Source organism: Ochotona princeps, chromosome 15, assembly GCF_030435755.1.
Source record: "Ochotona princeps isolate mOchPri1 chromosome 15, mOchPri1.hap1, whole genome shotgun sequence".
Lineage (NCBI taxonomy): Eukaryota > Metazoa > Chordata > Mammalia > Lagomorpha > Ochotonidae > Ochotona > Ochotona princeps.
In genome coordinates this window covers 7,701,115-7,723,024 of record NC_080846.1, presented here as the reverse complement: position 1 = coordinate 7,723,024, position 21,910 = coordinate 7,701,115, and the positions used below count along the sequence as shown (strand labels likewise).

Sequence of the window (21,910 nt, the reverse complement as noted above, 5' to 3'; positions counted from 1 at the left end):
CTCTCCAAGAACAAGCTCCCTGGGACCCCCTCAACCCAGGGAAAGGCCAGCTTGTGGATGGGCTGTCCAGGTGGGTGGAGCCTCAGCAGTCGAGCCAGGGCTCATCTCCCATCCCTCAACCACTCTAGACTTTGACTTCCTCCCATTTCCAGGGCTCCAAGTGCTTGTCACTGCACGCCTTGTTCTCTCCACGCCCTGATGCTATTCTTTAGTCCTCAGTAAATGATTTTCCCCATTCCAGCTGCCACACTCCCAACCCTGCTTTCCCCTAGACTGAACCCCTGGATCCCAAGCCCTGCCTCTTCCATAGCCATGACACCTTCCCTGCCCCCTGCCTCTTCCCACATTCCAGACTCCAGGCTTCTGCCTTGTCTCTGACCTGTATCCAATCTACCTTCCCCCATCCCTGGGCTCAGCTACAGCAATGTCAAGCTCCTTAATGCCCATATCATTATACTTTATTTCAGCTGCTTACCCCTCAGAGTATGTGTCTGTTTGCTGGGCTCCGTCAGCACAGCTCCGCTGCCCTGAGCACTGGCCAGGCTCACTCAGCCGTGTCCTGCTGCAGGCTCCTATGGATCTCTGTGAGCTGTGCCAACTTCTCTTCCAGCTGCTGAGCCCGCTGCCGCAAATCCTGAGCCGACTCGGACGTGGTCTCCTGGTGCAGTTGCACCGACTCTTGGACTAGGCTGATCACATCTACCAGAAGGAAGAGTCCAGCGGTGGCTGCACCTGTGATGCGGGCCCCTGTGGTCATGGTCTGAGCAGTGTCCCCAAAGGCTGGCTGCACCTGCCTCCGATCCTGGACTGCGATCCTCCCTGTGGTCAGGAGACGGGCACTGCTTCGAACTGATCTGATGATGCGGACAACTTCCGCGATGACTTTCAGCAGTTTGCTCCAGTCCTTGGGTAAGCCACCCCCTGTGGGGAGCCTCACGGCCACAGCACCTCCAACCTGCTCCACTTTCTGGATGCTGCTCGACATTAGGCTCTTGGCCTCCTCTTCAGCTGACAGATTCGTTGAATGCTCTACGATGGTGGTGGTGACTCTGGTCAAGGCAGCTGCTGTGCGCAACCCTAACCCCGTGACTGTGAGTGCCAGGCTGAGCCCTGCAGTCACAGGGGCCAGAGCCAGGCCGAGGAGGCTCAGGATGCCAGAGGCGGCCCCAGTGGAGGCGGCCACCACGTTGGTGATGGTACAGTCCCGGTGCACCTTGCCCACATTGTCCGCCAGGGCGTGCAGCTTTGCTATGCTCTCCTCCAGCTGCGCTTTCACCTGCGGAAACTCCTTCAAAAACCTCTCCCTCACCTGCCGCTCTTCTTTGTCCTCCAGGTCCATGTCCGGGTCCTTGTCTGGGACCGAGTCCATGGCCATGTCTGTGATACACTTGGCCAGGACTTCACGTAGAGTGTGTGCCTCCTCACTGTAACAACAAAGGTTACATGATGAGGACAGGCAGCCTGTGGGTTGGGGAGGCTGGATCCTGGCTAAGTCAGCATCTGCACTGCCAGTCAGGAAGGGACAGGTAAAAAAATCTCCCTTTTAACAGACGCCTTAGTTTGTCCCTCACAGATACTCTATAGAATACATTCACTAAGGAAGTAAAGACGTAAAGTTACAATTTCTTAAAAATCTATTTACTTAATTAAACAACTTACAAGAGGGGAAAGATTACAAAGTCTCTCTCTTGCTGGTTCACTCCATGAATGGCCAGGGCTGGTCAGGTCAAAGCCAGGAACCAGGAGCTTCTTCTGGGTCTCCCACGTGGGTACAGGGGCCCAAGGATTTGGCTTTAACCACTACACCACAAGCTGACCCTATGTAAATGTCATCTTAACATATTATTCAGGAACCAGTGTGATGGCGCAGTGGCTTCAGCTTTTGCCTGCTATGCCAGCATCCCATTTGAGAACCAGTGAAAGTCCCAGCTGTTCCACTTCGATTCCAGTTCCTTGCTAGTGAACCAGGGAAAGCAGCGGAAGATGGGCCAAGGTCCTGGGTCCCTTCACCCACGTGGGAGACTTAGATGGAGCCCCAGGCTCCTGTTACAGATCGTGTAGCATTTGGGGAGTGAACTCGCAGACCCCTCTCCTTCTTTCTTTTTGTAATGCTGCCTTTCAAACAAATAAAAAAGTTACTTGTGGTGGTCCGTATCTAACCAAGATGATTTGTCACTCAAGCAAGCTTTCTCACTCTTAGCAACACTACTGAAACATCTGCAGATCAGGCACTTGGGGTAGACAGATACAAAGTGGCATTGGCGTGGGCCATCATGGTGGGGCTGGGTGTGCAGTGGAGAGGCAGCCCACCGACCAGGGACCAGCCTTGGGGAGTGCCCCGCCTGCAGGGACTGTCTGCTCACCTGGGGAGTGCCACAGGGCAGGAAATCTGAAATCCCAACTGTTCCAGATTGTCAGCATTTGGAACACCGACGGGAGAGCTCACCTGGAGACGCCTGCATCCCCCAAACCCAGGAAACCTGGGTGGAGCTGAAAGCCATAGCACTGCAGATGCACACAACGCCCGCTGAGCCATGTGTGCAAGGTGGACATGGTTCCCAGGGGCCACTAGCATCCAGCCAATGACACACAAGACATGCCATCATAAGCAGTCAACAACAGGGTGTGTGTGTGTGAACAGGGCACATGGAGCCTAAGACCCCTCTCACCCCAAGCCTCACTGCCACCACAGCACCATGGCACAGGCATGGGGGATGCTGGTACCCACACCCGTGGCACTGGCATGGAGCAAAGGCATAGCACATGCTCTTGGGGACAGTACATGGTACTCAGCAATAGAATTAGCATCCACCTAGACTGACTTCTACCGACTATACAGCGCTTGTACCGTGACTCTTCATGCTTTTAGATGCAGTTTCCTTGTTTGTGAACATATAAAGAGGCCTAGAGACAAAGTGAGAAAGAGCACTCCTGTCCCCTGGCTCACTCCCTGGATGTGCACAATGGCTGGGGCTGGGTCAGCACCGAAGCCAGGGGCCAGGAGGCAGCCCGGCCTCCTGTGTGGGTAGCAGGGACCCGAGGACTGGAACCATTACCAGTGCTCCCCAGGGCCTAGAGTGGCAGGAAGTGGCAGGTTCCAGGAATCAAACCCAGATAATCCAATGTGGCAGGTAGGTGTGTTAGGCCGGGGACCAGTGTTGGGCAGCCAGTTAACATGCCACTGTCAGGCTGGCATCCCATATGAGGGTGGGTGTGAGTCCTTCCTTGCTGCTCTGCTTCTGATCCAGCTCTCTGTTGCAGTGCCTGGGAGAACAGGAAATGATGCCCAAGTGCTCAGGCCTCTGCCCCCATGTGGGAGACCCGGATCGAGCTCTGGCCTCTTATCCATTTATGAATTGAACCAGTGGTAGCAGGTCTCTCTGTAGAGGATATCTCTCTCTCTCTTTCTCGCTCTCTCTTTTTCATTCTCTCTACCTTTCTAATACATGAATAAATAGATTTTTAAAAAAAAATGTGTGACCAAAAAAATCATGAGACCAAGCACCTGTTCTCTCTGCAGGTGAGAGTGTGCACTTCTGGCTAGAGAGCAAACCTCTCCCATGGGACAGGGCACCGCATGAGCCCACAGCAATGCCCACGCTTCATGCTCGCCACCTCAGGGTGGCACCAGAGGCCAGGCGAGGTAGCAGCCTGGGCATCCTGTGTCTGTGTAAAGACACACCGTGTGCCTCACCCAGCGCAAAGCTGCCTCTGGCCACATTTCCTAGATGGAAACCCCAAGTGACTTCCTCGAGGCTGCGGAGAAGGGACCACCTCGACCACTGCCTCAGGAATCTGCATGGAGGTCACGTGCCAGGAGCCCCGGCTGTTACCTGGACAACTCTGCCTCAGACACGAATATCCCCCAGGCCTCGTCTTCCGCCAGCAGCCGCTGCAGCTCCTCTCTGCTCAGTGCCTTCCTGATGTACTCGATGATGTCTGCAAAGCGGCTTTCAGCATCTGCTCAGAAAGAAAGCAGAGAAAGTTGAGGGAGGCGTGGGGGTGCATGTCTGACCTGAGCGGCAGACGGCCATGTGAACTGGAATCATCCGGATCATCCGTGGGGATTTGGATGTGGTCACTGAGGTCAGGGACCAAACTGAAGCCCCAACCCCCAGGACTGTATTTGGAATCAGTGTTCCACGGAGGTGAACTCCAGTGATGAACCAAGACAGAGGGTTGGACCCTGATCTCTTCCCTGTCTCTCTGTCTCCACACACAGAGGACAGCCCAAGCAGAAAGCACCCTCTGTAAACCAGGAAGAGAGCTGTCCCCATGCTGCAGCCCAGCTCTCACCTTCAACTTGGAATCTGGCCTCCAGGACTGAGACCCAGAGGGCAAGGCTGGCTGCAGAGCCCCACCCTGGGGTGTCTGAGAGTACAGCAGAGTACCTGGTGCTCAGCACCACAGAGCAACTGGCGGGCGTGGGCTTGGGTCCCACAAAGGACAAGCTCCCATGACGGTTCACGCTCTTCCACCTGTGCCTTCCCACCTGAGGCTCAGCCATGAGTGGGCTGTGCAATTAGTGTATCAGGATGATACAAAGTGTTCCCAAAGCATCTTTCTCCCTCCTCCTCTCAAAGACGCACATTTCCAAAAATTCCCACTATTTGAAAAACCCCTGTGATGGTAAGGCATCTTTGACATGGGGTGTTTGAGTTGCAGCCCTTCAGTCCCGCCTGAGGCAAATGCCCTGTAGGGGGTCAGGTGGGGCCGGGTAGGGCCACGTCAGCAAGTCATAGATTCTGGGCAGCGAGAATGGGAAGCAGCACCCAGAGAGGCCCAGGACGTGGGATCTGGATTGGGGCCATTGCACCTGTTACCTAGCAGCCACATGACCTTGGTGAGGAACTCCTTGCCACATGGGGGGAACAGTCAAATGCCACACGAGGTCGAATTTGAAGGGGTCACTGGGTCCCGCACCCTCTGAGCCACTCACGGTAGTGGGGATGGCCCTGAGCTGTCCCCTTGGCTCCTGCACTGCCTCCCTCACCTCTGTGTCATCTTCCATCTGCCAGGTAGCAGGGGCGAGGAGCAAGCGAGGTCAGGGAAGGATGTGCCCCTGCAGACCCCAGGAGACTGCACTTGGCTGAGCTCAGCCCTGGGGGCCACCCCGCATCCCAGGCGTGAGCAGGGGGAGGAAGCGTGATTACCTGGGACCATGGTGCCGTCGTCTCCCTGTTCGTCTCCCTCGTGGCCGCCAGCTGCACCGTGGTCTTCCTCCTTGCTCTCCATCCTTGCTGTAAGGAGGGAGGCCTGGCTTCAGCCTTGGGGAGCAAAAAGCAGCTGTGGGCACTGGGGAACCGCAGGGCAGGGGGCTGATCTTGGCGTGGGTCTTGGTGAAGGAGGGGCGCTGCTACCACGTGGGTCACCTGGAAAAAGCTTCAGGCTTCAGCCATTGTGCCATTGCGGGAGCGAATCAGCAGATGAAAGATTCTGCCTCTATTTCCTTCTCTTTGTAACTCTGCTTTGCAAATAAATTTTAAAAAAAACTATAGAATTAATAATAATAAAGCCGAGGCTGCACCACAAGTTAGGTGAAAAGGACACTCCAGTGGGGACTCTAGCACAGGTGTCAGATTTTTTCTTTTTTTTTTTTCCAAAGATTTATTTATTTTTATTGGGAAAGTGAGATACACAGAGAGGAGGAGAGACAGAGAGGAAGATCTTCCATCTGCTGATTCACTCCCCAAGTGGTTGCCAGGAGCCAGGGACTTCTTCCGGGTCTCCCATGCGGGTATAGGGTCCGAAGGCTTGGGGCCATCCTTGACTGCTTTCTCAGGCCACAAGCAGGGAGCCTGGGACAGCCAGGACACAAACCGGCACCCATATGGGATCCCAGCACATTCAAGGTGAGGACCCTAGCCTCCAGGCTACTGCGCTGGGTCCCAGGTGTCAGATTAAACCCATGTGCTGAGCAGTGTCTCCCTTAGCTACACCATCAGAGTAGCTCAAGTGTATGTGCTTGCACAACTGTCTCTGCCTGTGCCCAGGCCTCCCTCAGTCCATTTGATGGGGCAGCAGCCCCCCAAAGTCTGTCCTTGCATCCTCCTGCTGGGTCCTTCGGTCCATCAGGGCCCAGACCCTTGACGGGTCCTAGCCGAGTCCCTCCCACGAGTGCTGCGCCCTCCTGGGGACACACAGGTCATCCCTTCCTGTCGGACTTCTGCTTGATTCTTACTCTTTTCCATTTTCCTTGCTACATGCCGCCCACACTGGAGGGCTTTGCCTTGAGATTTCTCTAGAAGTGCAATGACTGTGAGGTCACCTAGCACCAACATGCGAAGTTTTCTGAGACCCGGAGCCACATGGTTATGTGACCCAAGGAGACATCCCGTCCGGGAGGTCAGAGGGAGTCCGTTCTGTCAGGCTTACCGGGTCTTCGCTGTCCTGAGTTTTCAAACATAGAGCTAGAGCAAGAGGGCTTTCAAAAGGTCTGCTGCTGGGGCTCGGGCCTCGGGGCTGAGAGAGGATGCTAATGTAAATGGTGGGTGGGTACCATGTCCAAGAAACTGCTTCTATCTGCTTTATCTCCATGGGCAGCCCTCCTGGGCAGAACAGCAGGGCTGGCACTTCGCATTCACAGCACCCACTTCCCAACAAGAGTCCCTCGAGATCTGGGTCAGGCTTCTTCTATTTTAAATAGGGCCACATGCCCATGTGGGTCTATGGTTAGGGTGGGCAGAGTCATGTATGAAGGAAGGCTGGGGGCACATGTTTCAGTCTTTTCCTCCTGTGTCCCCAGGGGAGAAGGGGAATGGGGCAGCTTCTTTCTGTCAGTCTACATCAGCATCCAGGCCTATGATGGTGGGGGATGGTCCTATGATTGGGGGTGAGGGATGGTCCTATGATGGTGCCCTAGACTTAGATGTTAGAAGCATATTCTGATGGTGTTATTGTATGGTTTCAACAGCCCTGACACACAGGTTTGATTGCAACAGGGTTGAGATTTCTGAGTTGACAAACTCCATAGATTCAGGAACATGCTGCCAAGCTTGGCCAGGAGAATTGTCCAGCCTGTTTGCTTCCCAACAAGGCAGTTGACCTCCCCTGATGGCATCATATCCCCCATGTGCATCTGGGCATACTGTCCACTGCACAGGCATCAACAGCTGAGGTGGCCCAGTCCTGATACATGCACTCCAAGGTCTGCCCACACAGCCTGTGGTTTCCCTGTGGTCAGGGTTTGAATCCAGCAGTCTAGTAGGGGAGTTGCCCAAATTACCTTACCTACAGTGACCTCAGACTTGACTCTTGTGTGCACCAGCTAGTGCAGGTTCAAGTGTGGTCTGTCACCTGCACCAGCCAACACACATAGCGCTGGATACAGCTCGGTAAGTCAGCCTCAGTCCCATATTTCACATGAACTGACGGGTGTTGTGGCCCGGCCCAGCCTAGCCAGCCCACCACAGAGCAGGTCACACAGACCCTGTTCACACAGGGCTACACTGTGGCTCCTGAGCTTCTGATGACAACACTATGGTCAATGCCCAGTCCTCCCCTCACTGCCACACCTGGGTCATCTCCTCCTCTTGGGACACCCAGGCCACTCTGGCTTTTCTCTGTCCCCCTATAGGCCTGCACAGGCCCCCCCCACTGAGGGCTGGGAAGGCTAGTCCTGCTATCCACCTGCTCAGGCCCATCACAGGACCCTGGGCCAGCCACCCCTTCCCAGGGCGCCCCAATCCCTGCAGGGCCTGGCCCCACCTGGCTGTGAAACAAGCCCTGCACTCCCTGTCTGCTGTGGGGAGTCCCGTGCTGCCAGCAGGTTGCAGCTGCTCCGTAGGGCTAGCCCCAGGCCACAGACAGGCCAGGCTCAGACACCTGACCTCACCCCTCCTGTCCCTCTGAACTTCCCAACAGGACAGGCATTCCCAGTGCCCAACTTTCCCTTGGGATACCCTGGGCTGTCCCAAGCAGTCAGGAACCTAAGCACAGCCAGGAGTATCTTGTGAAGCCTCCATAGCAACTCCTGAACCCCTCATCCCCCTTCATGGTCTAGGAGCAAAGGGGGAGGCGAGGAGAGCAGTCAGACAGGAACCTGACTGCAGACTGGCACCTGCTGAGCTGTGTGACCTGGGACCTGCCACCTAACCTCTCTGAGCTCACTCACCCCACCACGCATGGCAGTGATCCTTGTCTTGCAGAGCTGCGAGGGGTTGCAAAGGAAAGGGGAGTCACAGTGTCCCTGGCTTACCCAGAGGAGTCCTCGCTGGTCCACCTGTCCTCAGTGTCGCCAAACAGCCCGCCAAGATATACCTATGCCCCCAAAAGGGAAACTGAAAGCCACAACTTAGATACTCACTATCAAACCAAGCATGCGGTGGGCCCACCCCGCCTCACCCAGCCCCACCCCACTGAGCAGAGCCACCAGGGCCCGCCCCCTCCGCCTTGATCCCTGGGCTGGGGGAGTCACTGGGAGCCTCTGCACAGAGGTCAGCTCCCCGGGGCCACGTAGTGGAAGCTGGTATGCTCAGTACCCAGAGCGCGGCCTGCCGTGACAAAGCAGGCATTGCTCTGATTGGTCACTACTCAGGGATTGTCAGGGGCAGCCTCTGGGCCAGGCCACTCAGGGTCAGGATGTCCACCCCAACCCTCCACCCTCTGACTGTCTTTCCTCACACGGGAAAACCTGGCCTGAGCACCAGGCGCCAACCTCAGGGTGGCTCAGAACAGTCTAAAGATGACCACTGCCCACCCAGAGCCTTCATGTTCTAGGGGTGCATGTGAGACTATGTGAGCTCCTGGAAAGGCAGATGTCACAGAACACCACCAAGCTCCATCTCCCACCTGGCAGTCACCAAGGAGATCATGCCTAGCACTTGGCCTTAGTTACAGTAACCCCACGATTCTATGGGACCCAGTGACCCAGGAGTTCTAATAAAACTTTTAAATCTTTCTGACTTTAGACTTTGCTGTCACCACACCGCAGCCTCCAAGCACTGTGTATGGTGGCTTCCTCCCTGAACTCCCCCATGACTTGGCAACTACTGATGTTTGTGTGGCCTTTATAGCTCATCGTTTGAGGCTGTTTTATCAGTGGGATGCACAGTCCAGCTTCTGCAGCTGCCTCAGCCCCATGTCCCGGCCATCCCTCCACTGCTGAGGACTCGGCACTAGGAGGGAGGTGGGGCTGGGAGGTCCCTCCAACTTCCCTGTTCCATGCCTGAATCCCTCCACAGCCCCAAGACGGGGCGCCCCTCTGGGAGCCAGACCCCTGTCCCATACCACTTTGCTCTCTGCAGGAAGAGTTAGAGCCGAGCACAACTTCCTGCTCTCCGCACTGCCCCTCATGCCCCACAGTTTACCCCTTTCCGGAATGTTCTCTATCCCTCCTCCACAGGTGCTGTTTTACAGGGAGAATCTCCTGTGAGATGCCCATTACTCTCCTCTTTCCGACAGCGTGGAGTGTATTCCTATGCTGTGCAAACACCAACACTCCCTAATTCCAGAACATTTCTTGGCCCCAACAGGCACCTTTATGCCCACTAGCAGTAAGGCTGGTTGGCTCAACTGCTCCTGCCCCCAGACCCTGGCTCTCAGCTCCCACTTCTCCCACCTAGTCTGCCTAGGAAGTGACAGGGAAAGGAGGTGTGGGAGGGCAAATGGTCCAGGCTGTGTTGCATGGGGATTGGCTGGGCAGCTCTGGGAGCCCTCACTCACAGGCCATGGTGCCTGGCCAGGAGTGGCCAGGAGAAGCCAACCTCAAAGTTGCAGATCATGCAAAGGCAGATTCAGCAAGAGTGGGAGGATGAAGTCAAGGGCAGAATCCGGCTGTGAGGCCCAAGGTTCCCTGGTGGCCTTGCTGGCTACTGCCACTGTTCTCACTCCTGGCATCCACAGGGGTGCCACAGCCCCTCTCTAAGCAAGGCCTACCCTCTTGTGGTTCAGGAACACGTCACCCAAGCACCCAACAAGAAAGGGATTAACTTGTGCTCAGGCCCCCATTCTTCCAGGACCAACCAAGACTCTGAGAGTCCCATGCAGACCATCCTGTTCCCACTTCACAGGCCCTGTCATCACTCTCCACAGGGCAGGTGCTCACTCACGGGAATGAACCAAGTCCTGCTGCCACTGCTCTTAGCCAACCTATCCTTCAGCTTCCTCTTTGCTGCACAATTGCCCATTGCGCCCACAGCTGTGTTCAGATGTGGTGACTACTGGGAGACCCCAGCCCACCCCTCTCCCCAAACCAGCACCTGTCACAGCAGCACCAAACCCACAACCTGCCATCATCCCCGGCTGCCTATTCCCATGATGACACCAGACACGGCTCATAGCACATGGTACTGTTTATTGTGATGCTCAGTGGAAATCTCCGTAAACCAGCTGACTGTAGTGGTGGCGCCACACACATGCTAAGGCACTTTCAGTATATAAAAAAAGGGGGGAGTGGGAGAAAGTTCTGGGCCCTGCTGTGCCAGCGCTGGGACCTGAATTCAGAGCTTGGTAGGCATACATAGCTTTGATATAAGATTCATGGTTTGTTGAGTTTGTTTCCTTTAAAATAAAAATTGCCATCTTGTCATAGTAAGTCTAAACGCAGCATATCCAAAACAGTTAGGAACACAAGTAAATTCAGCAACCAGTGTAGACCAGTGTAGGGTGAGCTACTCTTCTCTAAGCACAGTTCCAAAGGAAAGGCAGTGATAAACACTCGGCATTTGATCGTTCGTTACAAGAAGTGGGGGAAAGAAAAAAGGAAACTCCTGCTTTCAAAAATCTCCCTGCAGGTGGCAGGGACTCAGCTGGACCAAGTGGGTGGGGTAGACAAGGTGCCCTCAGCCCAGTCCTGGCATCCATGCAGGGACGCGTGTGGGTTCTCAGGCCCTCTCTGATGCTCTGGCTGCAGTCCTGGGATAAGTCCCTTAACCATTAAATACATTTGGTCCCCAAGAGTGACGGGAGAAGCTATTGGCAGATTGCTTGCCTCACCTACTGGGCCCAATAGCCTGGCTGTGGGGGTGGCAGGGCTGTCCTTGGCGAAGGAGGGGAGTGGCATTGCACTTGAGACGCCTTGGAATTGGGAAGGGGATGGCAGAACCGTGGTGCTGCCTGCCCTCGGCACTCTGTGCCCCGCACAGAGGTGGGGCCGCTGGGCCTGCCCCTTCTGGACCACCCAGGGCCACAGGAGCAGGGAGCCGATAGGGCAGGGGTGAGGTTACCACTTGTTGATTGCCAACAATGGAGCAGGGAGGAAGAGGGGACAGCTGGTGGCAGAGTAGAGGTGGGGGCTGGGCTATCAAAACTCCTTTAGTCTTGAGAAAAATAGATTCATAGAAAACCTGCATGTCTTTCCCCAGCAGTCTGCCCTCCACACCTCAGTGGCCTGTGCTCAGCGGGGAGAGGGGGCTGGGGACAAGGGGGCACTCCCTCCTGGGCCTCCGGCATGGGCCCACGCCCCTGACTCTTTGGTATCAGAACTGTGAGTTGGGGGCTATGGAGGGGGGGCAGCTGGAGGGGCTACAGCAGAGGAAGCCAATGCCCTCAACAAGGCCTGGGGTGCAGAGGGGTGGGGTCACAGTCCCAGCAGGCCCCAGCAGGCCCCAGCAGGGGGCGCTGCGGGAGGCTGGGAAGGGGTCCCATGGGTTCCTTATTCAGCAGGCTTGGCCTCAGCGCCATCCGCTTTGCCGTCCAGCTCCTCGTCCGAGCAGTCACCAGCCCCTTTCCGGGCCATTCGGCGGGGCACCACGAATGGGAGATCTCCACGCCTGGAGGAGGGGAGTTCAAGGGTCAGGGTCAGTGGAGGAGGGACACAGGCACGCAGCTGGACCAGTCAGAGCCATCTTAAGACAGAACGCGAGGAGTAGCTGACTGTGCCCGGTGGGGCGAAGGGAGGCCCAGCCTCCGGCAAACAGAAGGTTCTCCAGGAAGCAGGTAGCACAAGTGACACAAGATGCAGGCACAAACACTGCCCAGAGGCGGGAGCGACAACCCGGAGGACGGGCACATAGCAGACGGCAAGTGCAAGGGTCTCTTGCTCTGGCGCTGGTGGGGGAGCGAGACCACGTTCATCTAGAGGAGCCCGTTCCCAGGGGCTTGCCGGCCGTACACTCACCTGAGCTTGTTCTTGAGGGAGCTGACTTCACGGTTCATGGCGTCGGCTGTCTCTGTGGCATCCTCCAGCTCACGCTGCAGCTTCCGACGGGAGGCGTTGGCTCTTTGGGCCTCCTCCTCGGCCTCTTCCAGCTGACGCTTGAGTTGCTTCAGGCGGGTGGACGCCTTGTCAGCCTGTGGGGATGTGTGGCCCAAGGCCCTGGTTAGGGGGTCTGGGCAGATGAATGGCCGCGGGGTCCTGGCCAAGGTACCCACGCACACAACCCTAAACACACCTGGTCCTTGTACTGCTCAGCATTTCGTCGCTCATCCTCCACCTGCAGCAACACGTCCTTCAGCTTCTTCTCGGCCCGGCGCACCTGCTTGGAGGCGGCCTGGCGTTCCCTGCACAGCAGACGCGGCTCAGCAGGGATGGCCTCTTCCAGAGGCTCCCGCCAACCAGCCATATATCCGGCCCACTGGTGTGCGCCCCAAGGGCCTGACACCACAGTGCCTGTGGTCCCTGCAACCCATTTCATGCTCTTTCAAAAGGGACAAGCTACGATTCCCAGGTGACAGATTGTTGAACCAGGACTCAGGAAAGGGAAGTGACATGTCTCACAGAGCTTGGGTATAGTTAGAAAAGGCTGTACTGAGGTTTGAGGTCTGGGGTGACTCCCACTTCATCCCCAAAGAAGCCTCAGTCTTGCTAAGCTCCCAGAAAGATGCCCAGGAGGAAAGACCCCACCTGTTCTGACTCAGCCTGCAGCAACAGCCCCCAGATCTCCCCATTTCAGAAGTGAATCCTGGGCTCCCATTACAACCCATTAAGTCCCTAATGAACAAAATAGGACATCAGCATGCAGGGGACAGAGCTGACCCATGATTGGCTCAGGGAGGACCCCAGCGGGGTCAACGGCTGCTCTGGGGACACAGAGTGCATTGCCAATGCCACCGCCCTGCACCTGCCGGCTCAGTGGGCGAGGAGGGCTCATACTTGGTCTCGTTGTCCAGCTGCTCCTCCAGCTGTGCGATCTTGGCCTCGAGGGCTGCGATGGAGGCCTTGTACTTGGACTTGACAGTGCCCTCCATCTCCTGAAGCTTGACCTTCAGCTCCTTGTTCTGGCGCTCTAGCTGCTGCCGCGCGTTCTCATTCTTTTGGGCCTGACTGCGCTCCAGGTTCAGGTCGGTGTTGATCTGGTCAATCTGCACGAAAGAAGGGCTGTGACCTCAAGGAAGGCGGGGGCCCCAGCTGCAGGGCATGAGAAGGGCCCTGGGGCCAGAGGATGTTGCTGGGCCAGGAGCTCAGCAAGCAATGCAGGAGGCAGAGTCCAGATGCTCCCTAGCCCGGAGAGGGAAACCAGGGCCAGGAATTTTTTCCAGAAGCCTCTGCCCACTACTGCCTGTGAGGCCTCCCGTGAGGGAGCAGTGAAGCCTCCCGTGAGGGAAGCAATGGGTGGGTGGGGCTTTATGAGCCTGGGTCGGGTCAGCACGGCCACCCACCTGTAGGTTGGCCTTCTTTAGGCGGTCATTAACCAGTTCCGTGTTGCCCTGCTCCTCCTCCAGCTCCTCCTCCAGCTGGGCGATGCGGGCCTCCAGCCGCCGCTTCTCTTCCAGCGCCAGGGCTCTGGCGAGGGTGGGCACAAGTGAGAGGGCTCCATGGGGCCAGAGGTGACATCCCCGGGGGTCCCCTCTGCCTCCTTGTTCAGCTTACCCTTTGCCGCTGCTGTTGGCGATCTCATCAGCCAGCTCATCCCGCTCCTGCTGGGCCTGGCGCTTGGCACGCTCAGCGGCCGCCAGTTCCTGCAATAAGGATGCAGAACGTGACCAACAGAGACAGAGCCACACCTGCCACTCCACGCCCCTGCCCTGCACGGTGCAATCTGTCCCAAGCCCCAGCTTCTCCCATGAAGTTCTTTCCCACTAACCCCTGTAGCTTGTGGGCTTGATTCCCCGCTCCCATGTTACAGCTTAAGCACCACCTATTAACAAGAGCTCAGTCCAAGGAGCCAGGAATCAAGCCAGGCCTGCTGGGAAGGCCCACGTGAACAGAGGTCCTCAGTGCTGGTGCCTATGCGCTCCCAGCAGCCAAGAGTCAGGAGAGATGGGACAGACCTGAGTCCAGGGCCTGTGAGTCAAGTGCATGCACCCTGTGGGCATGTGACAGTGGCGGAAGGGCTGCCCAGGCCCAGGCAGGAGAGAGCAGAAGGGACCGTGGCTGGACCCTGTTCTGACCATCACACTCGGCAGCAGTGGCTGCACCTTGTGCAAGAGCTCAGGCCTCCAGGGTGACTCCACGGTGGCTGCGTGTGAGGCAGCCAAGGGGGCAAGCAGATCCATCCTTTACCAGCCAGGGTTGATTTCCACCTCAGTTCCCGGAGGAATAAGTTCATCCCTACACACATTTTTGTCAACTCCCCCTAGCCCTGCTGCGGGAACCCTGGCATCATGGTACTCCTTCCCAAGTTGGGGTCATGTTTCCAGGCCTGCTCTGGCAGGCCTTGGGTGGTGGAGGGAAGCTCCGGCCTGCCACCCGCTGGCCAGAGGGCAGCGGCCCTGGGCAGGGTGGGCTGGCCTACCTCCTGCAGCTGCATCATCTCGGCCTCCATGCTCTTGAGCTTCTTCTCGTTCTCCTTGGCCTGGGCTAGGGTCTCCTCGCGAGAGGCTCGTGTGTCCTCCAGCTCACGCATGTAGTCCTTCATCTGGGCCTGCAGGGGGAGCACTGGGTCAGCACCGCTGTTCAGGCCCGCCAGCTCTGTGCCCTCCACCTTCCCTTTCCCCAAGAGGGACACCTCGCCAGCAGGGGCTTTTGCTGGCTTTCTGCCTGGTCCATGTTTAATCAGCTTAACTCCAAAAGGGCAAAACTGTGAGTCAAGACTTTCATGCCGTATCATTCACATGCTTTTGGGCGTGAGGATTTACAAAGCCCATTTCTTCCTGGGCTGAGTGCGGTGTACATACTGGCTCATGCTTTCTTTCTGGAACTCCCTCGAGGCCAGTGCCCCTGGCACTTCTCCCAATGCACATGTACCACTGGACGTCAGTGCCCAGCCTGCCAGTGAGGCCAACTTCAGGCCAGGAGATGTGTTTCCTTTTGTTCCCCTATCGCATGCTTCTGCTCTAACACCTCTGTTAAGTAGCGCTTTTTGTTCCCTCTGCTGCAAACAACTACCCAGCTGGGACACCCCAGGGCAAGCGGCACGAGCCTGGCTGTGCCTGGCCAAATGGCACCTGCTGGCAATGTCAACAGCAGGCAGAGCACCCAACACCCTGAAACCTTGCTGACAACTCATGTCCGTGGCTCATGTGGCACAATGTGGCATGACAGACCTGGCTCTGGTGTGTGTTCTCTATTGATGACAGACACATGTACATCTCTGCCAGCTGTCCAACAGGACTGCTGTGCCGGCAGCAGCTTCTCTCTGGACACCTGCCCTGAGGGGCAGCCTCCCTAGCAGCACGGCAGGCCCAGGTCTGTCTAAGCACTCAGAGGCACTGGTCCCACTGCAGCTCTGCTTTCTCTGCTTGCTTTGTGTGTTTGCACCCTGGGCTGCAGAGTCTCTAACTCTGAGATGGGGCTAAGGGCACTCACGGCCGGGATCCCAGCCTTCACGGGCCACTCCACCGAGCCCAGCAGAGGCCTGAGCCTCGCGTCAGGTGGCCGGGCTGACCTCACCTGCAGCTTGCGCAGCTGCTTGATGGCTTCATCGCGGTTCTTGTTGGCTGTATCAATGTGCGCCTCCAGGTCCTTCAAGTCCATCTCCAGCTTCTTCCGGGCGGCCACTGCCATGGAGCGCTGCTTCCGCTCATCCTCCAACTCTGCCTCCATTTCCCGCACCTAGGGAAGCACCCACAGCTCGAGAAGCTGGACCCCCCTCTCCAGGAACGAGCAGGGGTTACTGACCATCACGTCTAGCAGAGACCATACCTGAGCCCCGGGCAGAGGCTGGGGAGGTAAAGGCAGAGAAAGAGAGGTCTGGGGGTCCTAGCACAAGCCGGGTGCAGGAAGGGGAGAACATAGGCTTGTTGTGAGCTGGGCAGCAGGAGGGCCCTGCACACGCACCTGTCTGACCAGCTGTTTCTTCTTCTCCTCACTCTGCTCATCACGGCCCTGCAGATCACGCTCGAACTGTGCCTTCATGGCCTGCAGGTTCACCTCCAGCCGCAGCTTGGCGTCCTCGGTGGCCTGCAGCTCATCCTCCAGCTCCTCCAGCTGTGTCTTCATCTCTTCCACCTGCTGCTCCAGTGCCCGCTTGGACTTCTCCAACTCATGCACCTGAGCCCAAGCGTTCACATCAGGATGGAGGCAGGAGCAGGTGACCGAGCTGCTCCAACCTGGACCCCCGACATGTCCTGGAACCTTCTGCCAGGTCCGTGCCATGCACCCTCCAGAGACCGGCCACCAGACGGGAGCTGACACTCACGCTCTTGCCCACATCATCCTTGGAGCTCATGAGGTCCTCCATCTCCGTGCGGAACTGCTTGTTGAGTCGCTCCAGCTCTGCCTTCTGCTCCATGGCCTCCTCCAGGGCTCGGGCCAGCGACAGTGCCTTGGTCTCTTTCTCACGGGCCTCTGCCTCGGCCCGATCACGCTCCTCCGCATACTTGGCTGAGATGGTCTTCTCCTCTGCCAGGAGCTGGGATGGAGGTGAATTCCATGAGGCTCAGAGCTGGGGACCACTGTGGGCCATCCCAGCTGGGCCCCAGGTCCCGTGGAATGAGGACAGGAGTACAAGGTCAGAGAGGAGCAGGTGTAGGGCTGGATCCAAGGATGACATGACACCATGCAATGTGACCTAGCAGCTGGACAAGGGCAGGGCTTGCCTTGCCCACGACCGCAAAGCATCCATTTGACTTAGTTCTAACAACTTATGCTCCACAGTGCTACGGCCATCAGCGCTCACGTGGGAGAAATCCACCCCAAGGACCTAGAAGCTGGCTACTCTCAACAGCCAGTTGGCATCTGTCTCAAGACCAGACAGATGGACTGCTCAGAAGCCCAACTGTGGCTCCCTCTAACAATGCTTCCAACCCTATCCCTGTGGGGACTGTGCCTTCCCATTCCCTCTGCTTCTGTGTGTATGCGGAGTGTAACCTTCCTCACAGGAGCCAGAAGGCACAGTCTCTGCAGCAGCCGAGTGACTGCTGCCAGAGGCCAAGCGCACACGCGTGTGCATAGCCGTGTGTGCTAAGACAATGTCGGCAAAGCCACTGCCAGGGGCTGGGCATGGCCGTGGTTTGCTAAGCTGTGCTTACTAAGCGTCCTCTCTGACTCCAACACCTACATCTTGTTGTCCTGGACGAACACGTCAAGTATTAGATATGAGCAGAACTGGTTGGTTCTGGAAAACTTGGAAAACACACAAAAGCAGAAAGAAGAGAGGTTACTCTGAAGCCCACTACCCAAAGGCCTTTTGGTAACTTTCTTTTCAAGCTCCTCAACCTCCCGGCCCTTGCCCTGACCCACGCAGGCCGAGGTCACAGAGGCCTAAGGCTGGGGTGCCTGAAGCAGAGAGGAGACGAGGAGGAGGACCAAGCTGACACCCCACACCTGGTCAAACTTCTTCTGCTTCTTCTCCAGGTTGGAGACGCTCTGGCGTTGGTGGTCCAGGTCCACGAGCAGGTCGTCCAGCTCCTGCTGCAGCCGCGTCTTGGTCTTCTCCAGCTTGTCATAGGCAGCCACCTTCTCCTCATGCCGCTGGCTCAGCCCCTCCAGGTCCTTCTGGAGCTTCCGCCGGGCCTCCTCAGCCGTCTCCAGGCAACCCACGCCATCCTCCATTTTCTTCCTCATGTCAGTCACCTGGGCAGGAGCATGGTGTGAGAGGTACCCAAGGAAGCACTTACTCAGGCAACAGGCCTCCCTGGGACACCTGAAGGCTTGCTACACCATGAAGAGGGGACCAAGGAGTCCACTGTGTCATGGAAGTGGCTCCCCGGTCGTCTCCCTCTGCCAGGAACGCCTGCTGAGGCGCCTCTGCCTGGGATGAGCAACCGGGGCAAGGACTCTCCACCTCAATCTGCACTGAGCCTGTGGCTATCCAAACACCGAGGTCCAGAGCAGGGACCCTGACATCACTTCTCCCAGGAAGCAGGAGTACACACACGCACATGGGTACACATGCACACTTGCACACAAACTTCAAAATGAGCCCTTAGCCCCTCCTGATAGGCCACAGAAGCCCCATGACAGGCTCTAGGGACAGAAGCCCTGATCTGTGCCTACACTCAGATCTACTCTGTAGCTCATAGGAGTGGATGGCTATCTCAAAATGCTTTAACACCAACAGGATAACTACATGGCCTGACCGAGTCAGCCAACTGTAGAGAGGCACAATTGCACCCAGCACTGGGCCCAGCAGGGACAGCCCGTCAGAATCTCCAGGAGACTCCCAGCAGCTCTGAATTAGCATCCAGGAATCTCCACGTAGTAATAATGGCACAGACTCCCAGGCCCCATTCACAACAGAAGCAAGGTGAACTGGCCAAAGGCTGTGTGCGCCCACCCAGGTTCTCAGACTGCTAAGGCTGTCTCGGAGGGCCCTGAGCTATGCCCAGGCCAGTGCCCGGCCAGCGCCCTGAGCCAGCTCTGCACCTGGGCCTGCAGGGTGACAATCTGTTTCTCCAGGTTGTGCTTGGCTTCCTCCTCCTCCTCCAGCTGCTCCTTGATGGAGTTCTTCTCATCCTCCAGCTGCTTCAGCTTGGTGCTCAGGCCCAGCTTCTGCCGGTTCTCCTCCTGCAGCAACTCCTGCTCAGGGGAATGAGAGGCATGCAGGGTCAGGAGATGCGGCATCAAGGCCTTGCAAGTCCCACAACCCAGACGGCAGGACCTCATCCCTGGGATTGGAGGGACAGTGATTCAAGGATGCGACTGTCACCAAAGAGCCCCAGACAGGATAGGCAGGCACATGTGCCTGAAGGCCTGGCAGCTACTTCACCTGGGTGTCCTGCAGCTGGGACTCCAGTGCCGAGAAATCCTTGGTGAGCTTGCTGGACTTGCTGTCAGACTGGTTGAGCAGACCTGTCACGTTATCCAGCTCCACCTGCACAGGGGAGAGAGACGTGCCTATGTACCCGACTCTGAGGGGCCGGCAGAGCCGGGATACAGAGGTTTGGCTGAAGTGGCAGTGTAGAGGGACACAAGAGCACAAGTGCACAAATGGACACCGGAGCACCGGACCTGCTCCAGGCCCAGCTGAGGGAGCGTCCAGGGGCCAGGCTGGGGCTCGCAGAGGCAGAGGGAGTTGGTGCCAGCATAAGCCTTACCTGCAGCTTGGTGACCTTGTCGGCCAGCTCGGTGCGCACGCGCTCTCCTTCACTGAATTTGACCTGCAGCTCCTGCAGCTGGGCCTCCACCTTCTTGCGCTTGTGATCCGAATCACCCTTGCCCTGCTGCAGGGCCTTGACCTCGTTGGCCAGCTCGCCTCGCTCGTGCTCCAGGGTCTGCTTGGCTTTCTCCAGGTTGGCTTTCACCTGGCAGGAGGGGAGGCGACAACATAAACGGGGATCTTGGGTAGTGACCCGGGATGTGCATCCTCCCTTGTGCTTAACTACCCAAATAACCTCCACCCAACTCTGTTGGCTGGGCAGAGGGAGGGTGCTAGGGGTCAGTACTGCTGCTGTTGTAGACGTTAGGATTTTAGCAAGATCTACATCACAGCAAGGGAACCCTTAACTGACTACTCATAGCCACACTTTCCTAGCCAACAGCCTGTGTAGGTATTTGGGGACTGAAACAACAGATGGGATCTCTCCCTCAAGTAAATAAAGATACATTTTAATATCTATAAATGAGGTGGAGTCTACAACACCAATGCAATAATCCCATTCAAGTCTGCACCAAGGGGCCTGAATGAAAAGGAGCTTTGGGGGCATGAACCAGTGGAGGAAGGAGAGACTCCAACGTGCACAATGTGCAGAGCTGGGCCAGTGTGGAAGAGGGACAGAGAGATCCAATACACTCAGGCTTCCGGTGGAAGAGCCCCGAATGTTCCATGCCGTCGCCAACAGACAGGGCTGCAAGTTCTGGAGGCAGAACATGTTCCTCCTGGCCAGGACACTGCCTGCACACACAGCCCTGGGGCTTCTCCAGCAAGACTGCGGCCGAGCGTTTGCTGGGGGAGCTCTGGCAAGGGTCTGCAGGTGAAAGCTGGACTCCGGGGGCCCTGGAATCCTTGCAGGTTGTCGCTATGACAACCCCAACACATTAACACCTCGGCATGCACTCACTACCTCAGAGCTTCTTATGTGCAACCACATAAGACAAATCTATCATTCTCCTGGACAGAGGGACGGGGAGCGGGGGAACAGGTACAGGATACCAGTGGCCCAAGGAGTTGGGGCTGAAGCAAGACTGGCTTCAATGTGGCCCCTCCCCTGAGAGCAGCACAGGCTGGGGAGGCCCCATACCCGCTTGGTCTGTTCCAGCTGCTCGGCCAGCTCCTCCACAGCCTGTGAGTGCTTCTGCCGCATCTCCTGGATCTGGGCCTCATGAGTCTTGGCCTCATCCTCGAGGGTCTTCTTCAGAATGTTCACTTCCTGCTCACGTTTGGACCTGCACAGAGAAACCCAGCCCCTCAGAGTAGAGGTCCAGAGCAAGGAATCATTCCCCGACCCTGCCACAGACATGCCTGGCATTGCCACTGTCTGCAGCTCTGTTCCCTACTCAACTAACCATGTTGCCAAGACCCAGGCTCGCAGACATACTTGGTCGAGGCTTCTGTTGCCAGCAGCCTCAGAGCCCACCCTGGCTGCACCCTGAGAAGTCACGCTTCTCTGCAGACCTGCTCAGCAGAAACAGCTGAGGAAGTCCCGGCTTTGGTGCTCTCCCAGGATGCAGGAAGTACTCCTGCATGGCACTGATCCAGGCTCCAGCCCTTCTGGGCCACGACCTCTCCCTCCCGGCACCCTTACATCCTCAGTGGCACACCTGAGTTCCTGCTGAGCAGCCGTGGAGTCCAGTGTGTCTTCCAGCTCTGTCTTTAGTGCCTCCAACTCTTCTCCAAGGTCCCGTTTCTGCTTCTCAGCCTTATTTCTGAAAGCACGTTCCGATTCCAGGTCTTCCTGGAGTTCTGAAATCTGAGATTCCAGTTCCCGAATCTTCTTTAGGGCCATGTTCTTCTGGGCAGCTTCTTCTTCCACTCTGTCAGGGAGATTAGGGTTAGCATGAGGCCCCTGGCACCTTCATGATCTGGTTTGCAGGAATAAAATTTAGAGAAGTGCAGTCAAAGCTGCCTGTGGCAGTCACAATCATGCACTTAGCAGGGCTCTTGGGAAAAATATCTGGAAAGCCTCACAGAAAAACCATTTCCTCTGCCAAATTAAGACTCACTGATTTAATTTTTTTTTTTTTAAAGATTTTATGTTCCAGTCTTTTCATACTGGAGTGGTTAGATATGAGACTCAAAGATGGCAGGAAGTATATTATCAAGAGTTTTGTAATTGATGCTTGAATATGAATTTTATACAATGGAAAACGAACCCAAGAGGACTGATAATCAGATTTGTTGTGAATTTTCTGTATATTGAATGAAGATAGAAATTGAAGATTAATATGTACATTTACATGATTTCATTTTTATAAAAGGCAAAAGTGCATTTATGTGTGTTTATATATACTTGTATACACAAAGGAAAATGTTTCAAAGGATATACTTTAACTTGTTCACAGTGATAACCTCTGGGGAATGGGATTAGAGGGAAGGGGATTTATGTGGTTGTCTGTATACTGGGTGGGATATTGTGCTTTTATTTCTGTATTTGAATTTTTAATAAATATGTATTATTTATAATAAAAGAAAAAGATTTCTTCATTTTATTACAGCCAGATATACACAGAGGAGGAGAGACAGAGAGGAAGATCCCCTGTCCGATGATT

At 56.2% G+C, this 21,910-nt stretch overlaps 2 protein-coding genes across 3 annotated transcripts in view; both read right to left on the bottom strand.

Annotated features, from left to right (window-relative positions):
• Positions 1–123: 123 nt before the first annotated feature.
• Positions 124–8,858, bottom strand: LOC101524967 (apolipoprotein L3-like). 2 transcript variants are annotated; one of them, XM_058673293.1, is made up of 4 exons: positions 8,657–8,858; positions 5,154–5,267; positions 3,834–3,960; positions 124–1,424 (listed from the first exon to the last, which is right to left on the bottom strand). In XM_058673293.1, the coding sequence occupies exons 2-4, from the start codon at positions 5,233–5,235 to the stop codon at positions 545–547; spliced, it is 1,089 nt and encodes a 362-aa protein (XP_058529276.1). In that variant the 5' UTR covers positions 5,236–5,267; positions 8,657–8,858; the 3' UTR covers positions 124–544. The 2 variants fall into 2 exon arrangements, with proteins under 2 accessions (XP_058529276.1, XP_058529275.1); XM_058673292.1 differs by lacking the exon at positions 8,657–8,858 and adding an exon at positions 6,376–6,605.
• Positions 8,859–10,277: 1,419 nt separating this feature from the next.
• MYH9 (myosin heavy chain 9) overlaps positions 10,278–21,910 on the bottom strand; it is an 85,448-nt gene continuing 73,815 nt past the window's right edge. The window contains exons 26-41 of the mRNA XM_004589547.4: positions 20,963–21,175; positions 20,443–20,587; positions 19,300–19,506; positions 18,972–19,076; positions 18,629–18,781; positions 17,588–17,836; positions 16,461–16,673; positions 16,100–16,312; positions 15,713–15,874; positions 14,616–14,744; positions 13,751–13,839; positions 13,540–13,663; positions 13,034–13,242; positions 12,333–12,441; positions 12,059–12,231; positions 10,278–11,711 (exon numbers count right to left, since the gene is read on the bottom strand). Of these exons, the coding sequence (XP_004589604.2) occupies positions 11,594–11,711; positions 12,059–12,231; positions 12,333–12,441; positions 13,034–13,242; positions 13,540–13,663; positions 13,751–13,839; positions 14,616–14,744; positions 15,713–15,874; positions 16,100–16,312; positions 16,461–16,673; positions 17,588–17,836; positions 18,629–18,781; positions 18,972–19,076; positions 19,300–19,506; positions 20,443–20,587; positions 20,963–21,175 (2,611 nt within the window). The 3' untranslated portion in view covers positions 10,278–11,593. The remainder of the gene's footprint in view (positions 11,712–12,058; positions 12,232–12,332; positions 12,442–13,033; positions 13,243–13,539; positions 13,664–13,750; positions 13,840–14,615; positions 14,745–15,712; positions 15,875–16,099; positions 16,313–16,460; positions 16,674–17,587; positions 17,837–18,628; positions 18,782–18,971; positions 19,077–19,299; positions 19,507–20,442; positions 20,588–20,962; positions 21,176–21,910) is intronic.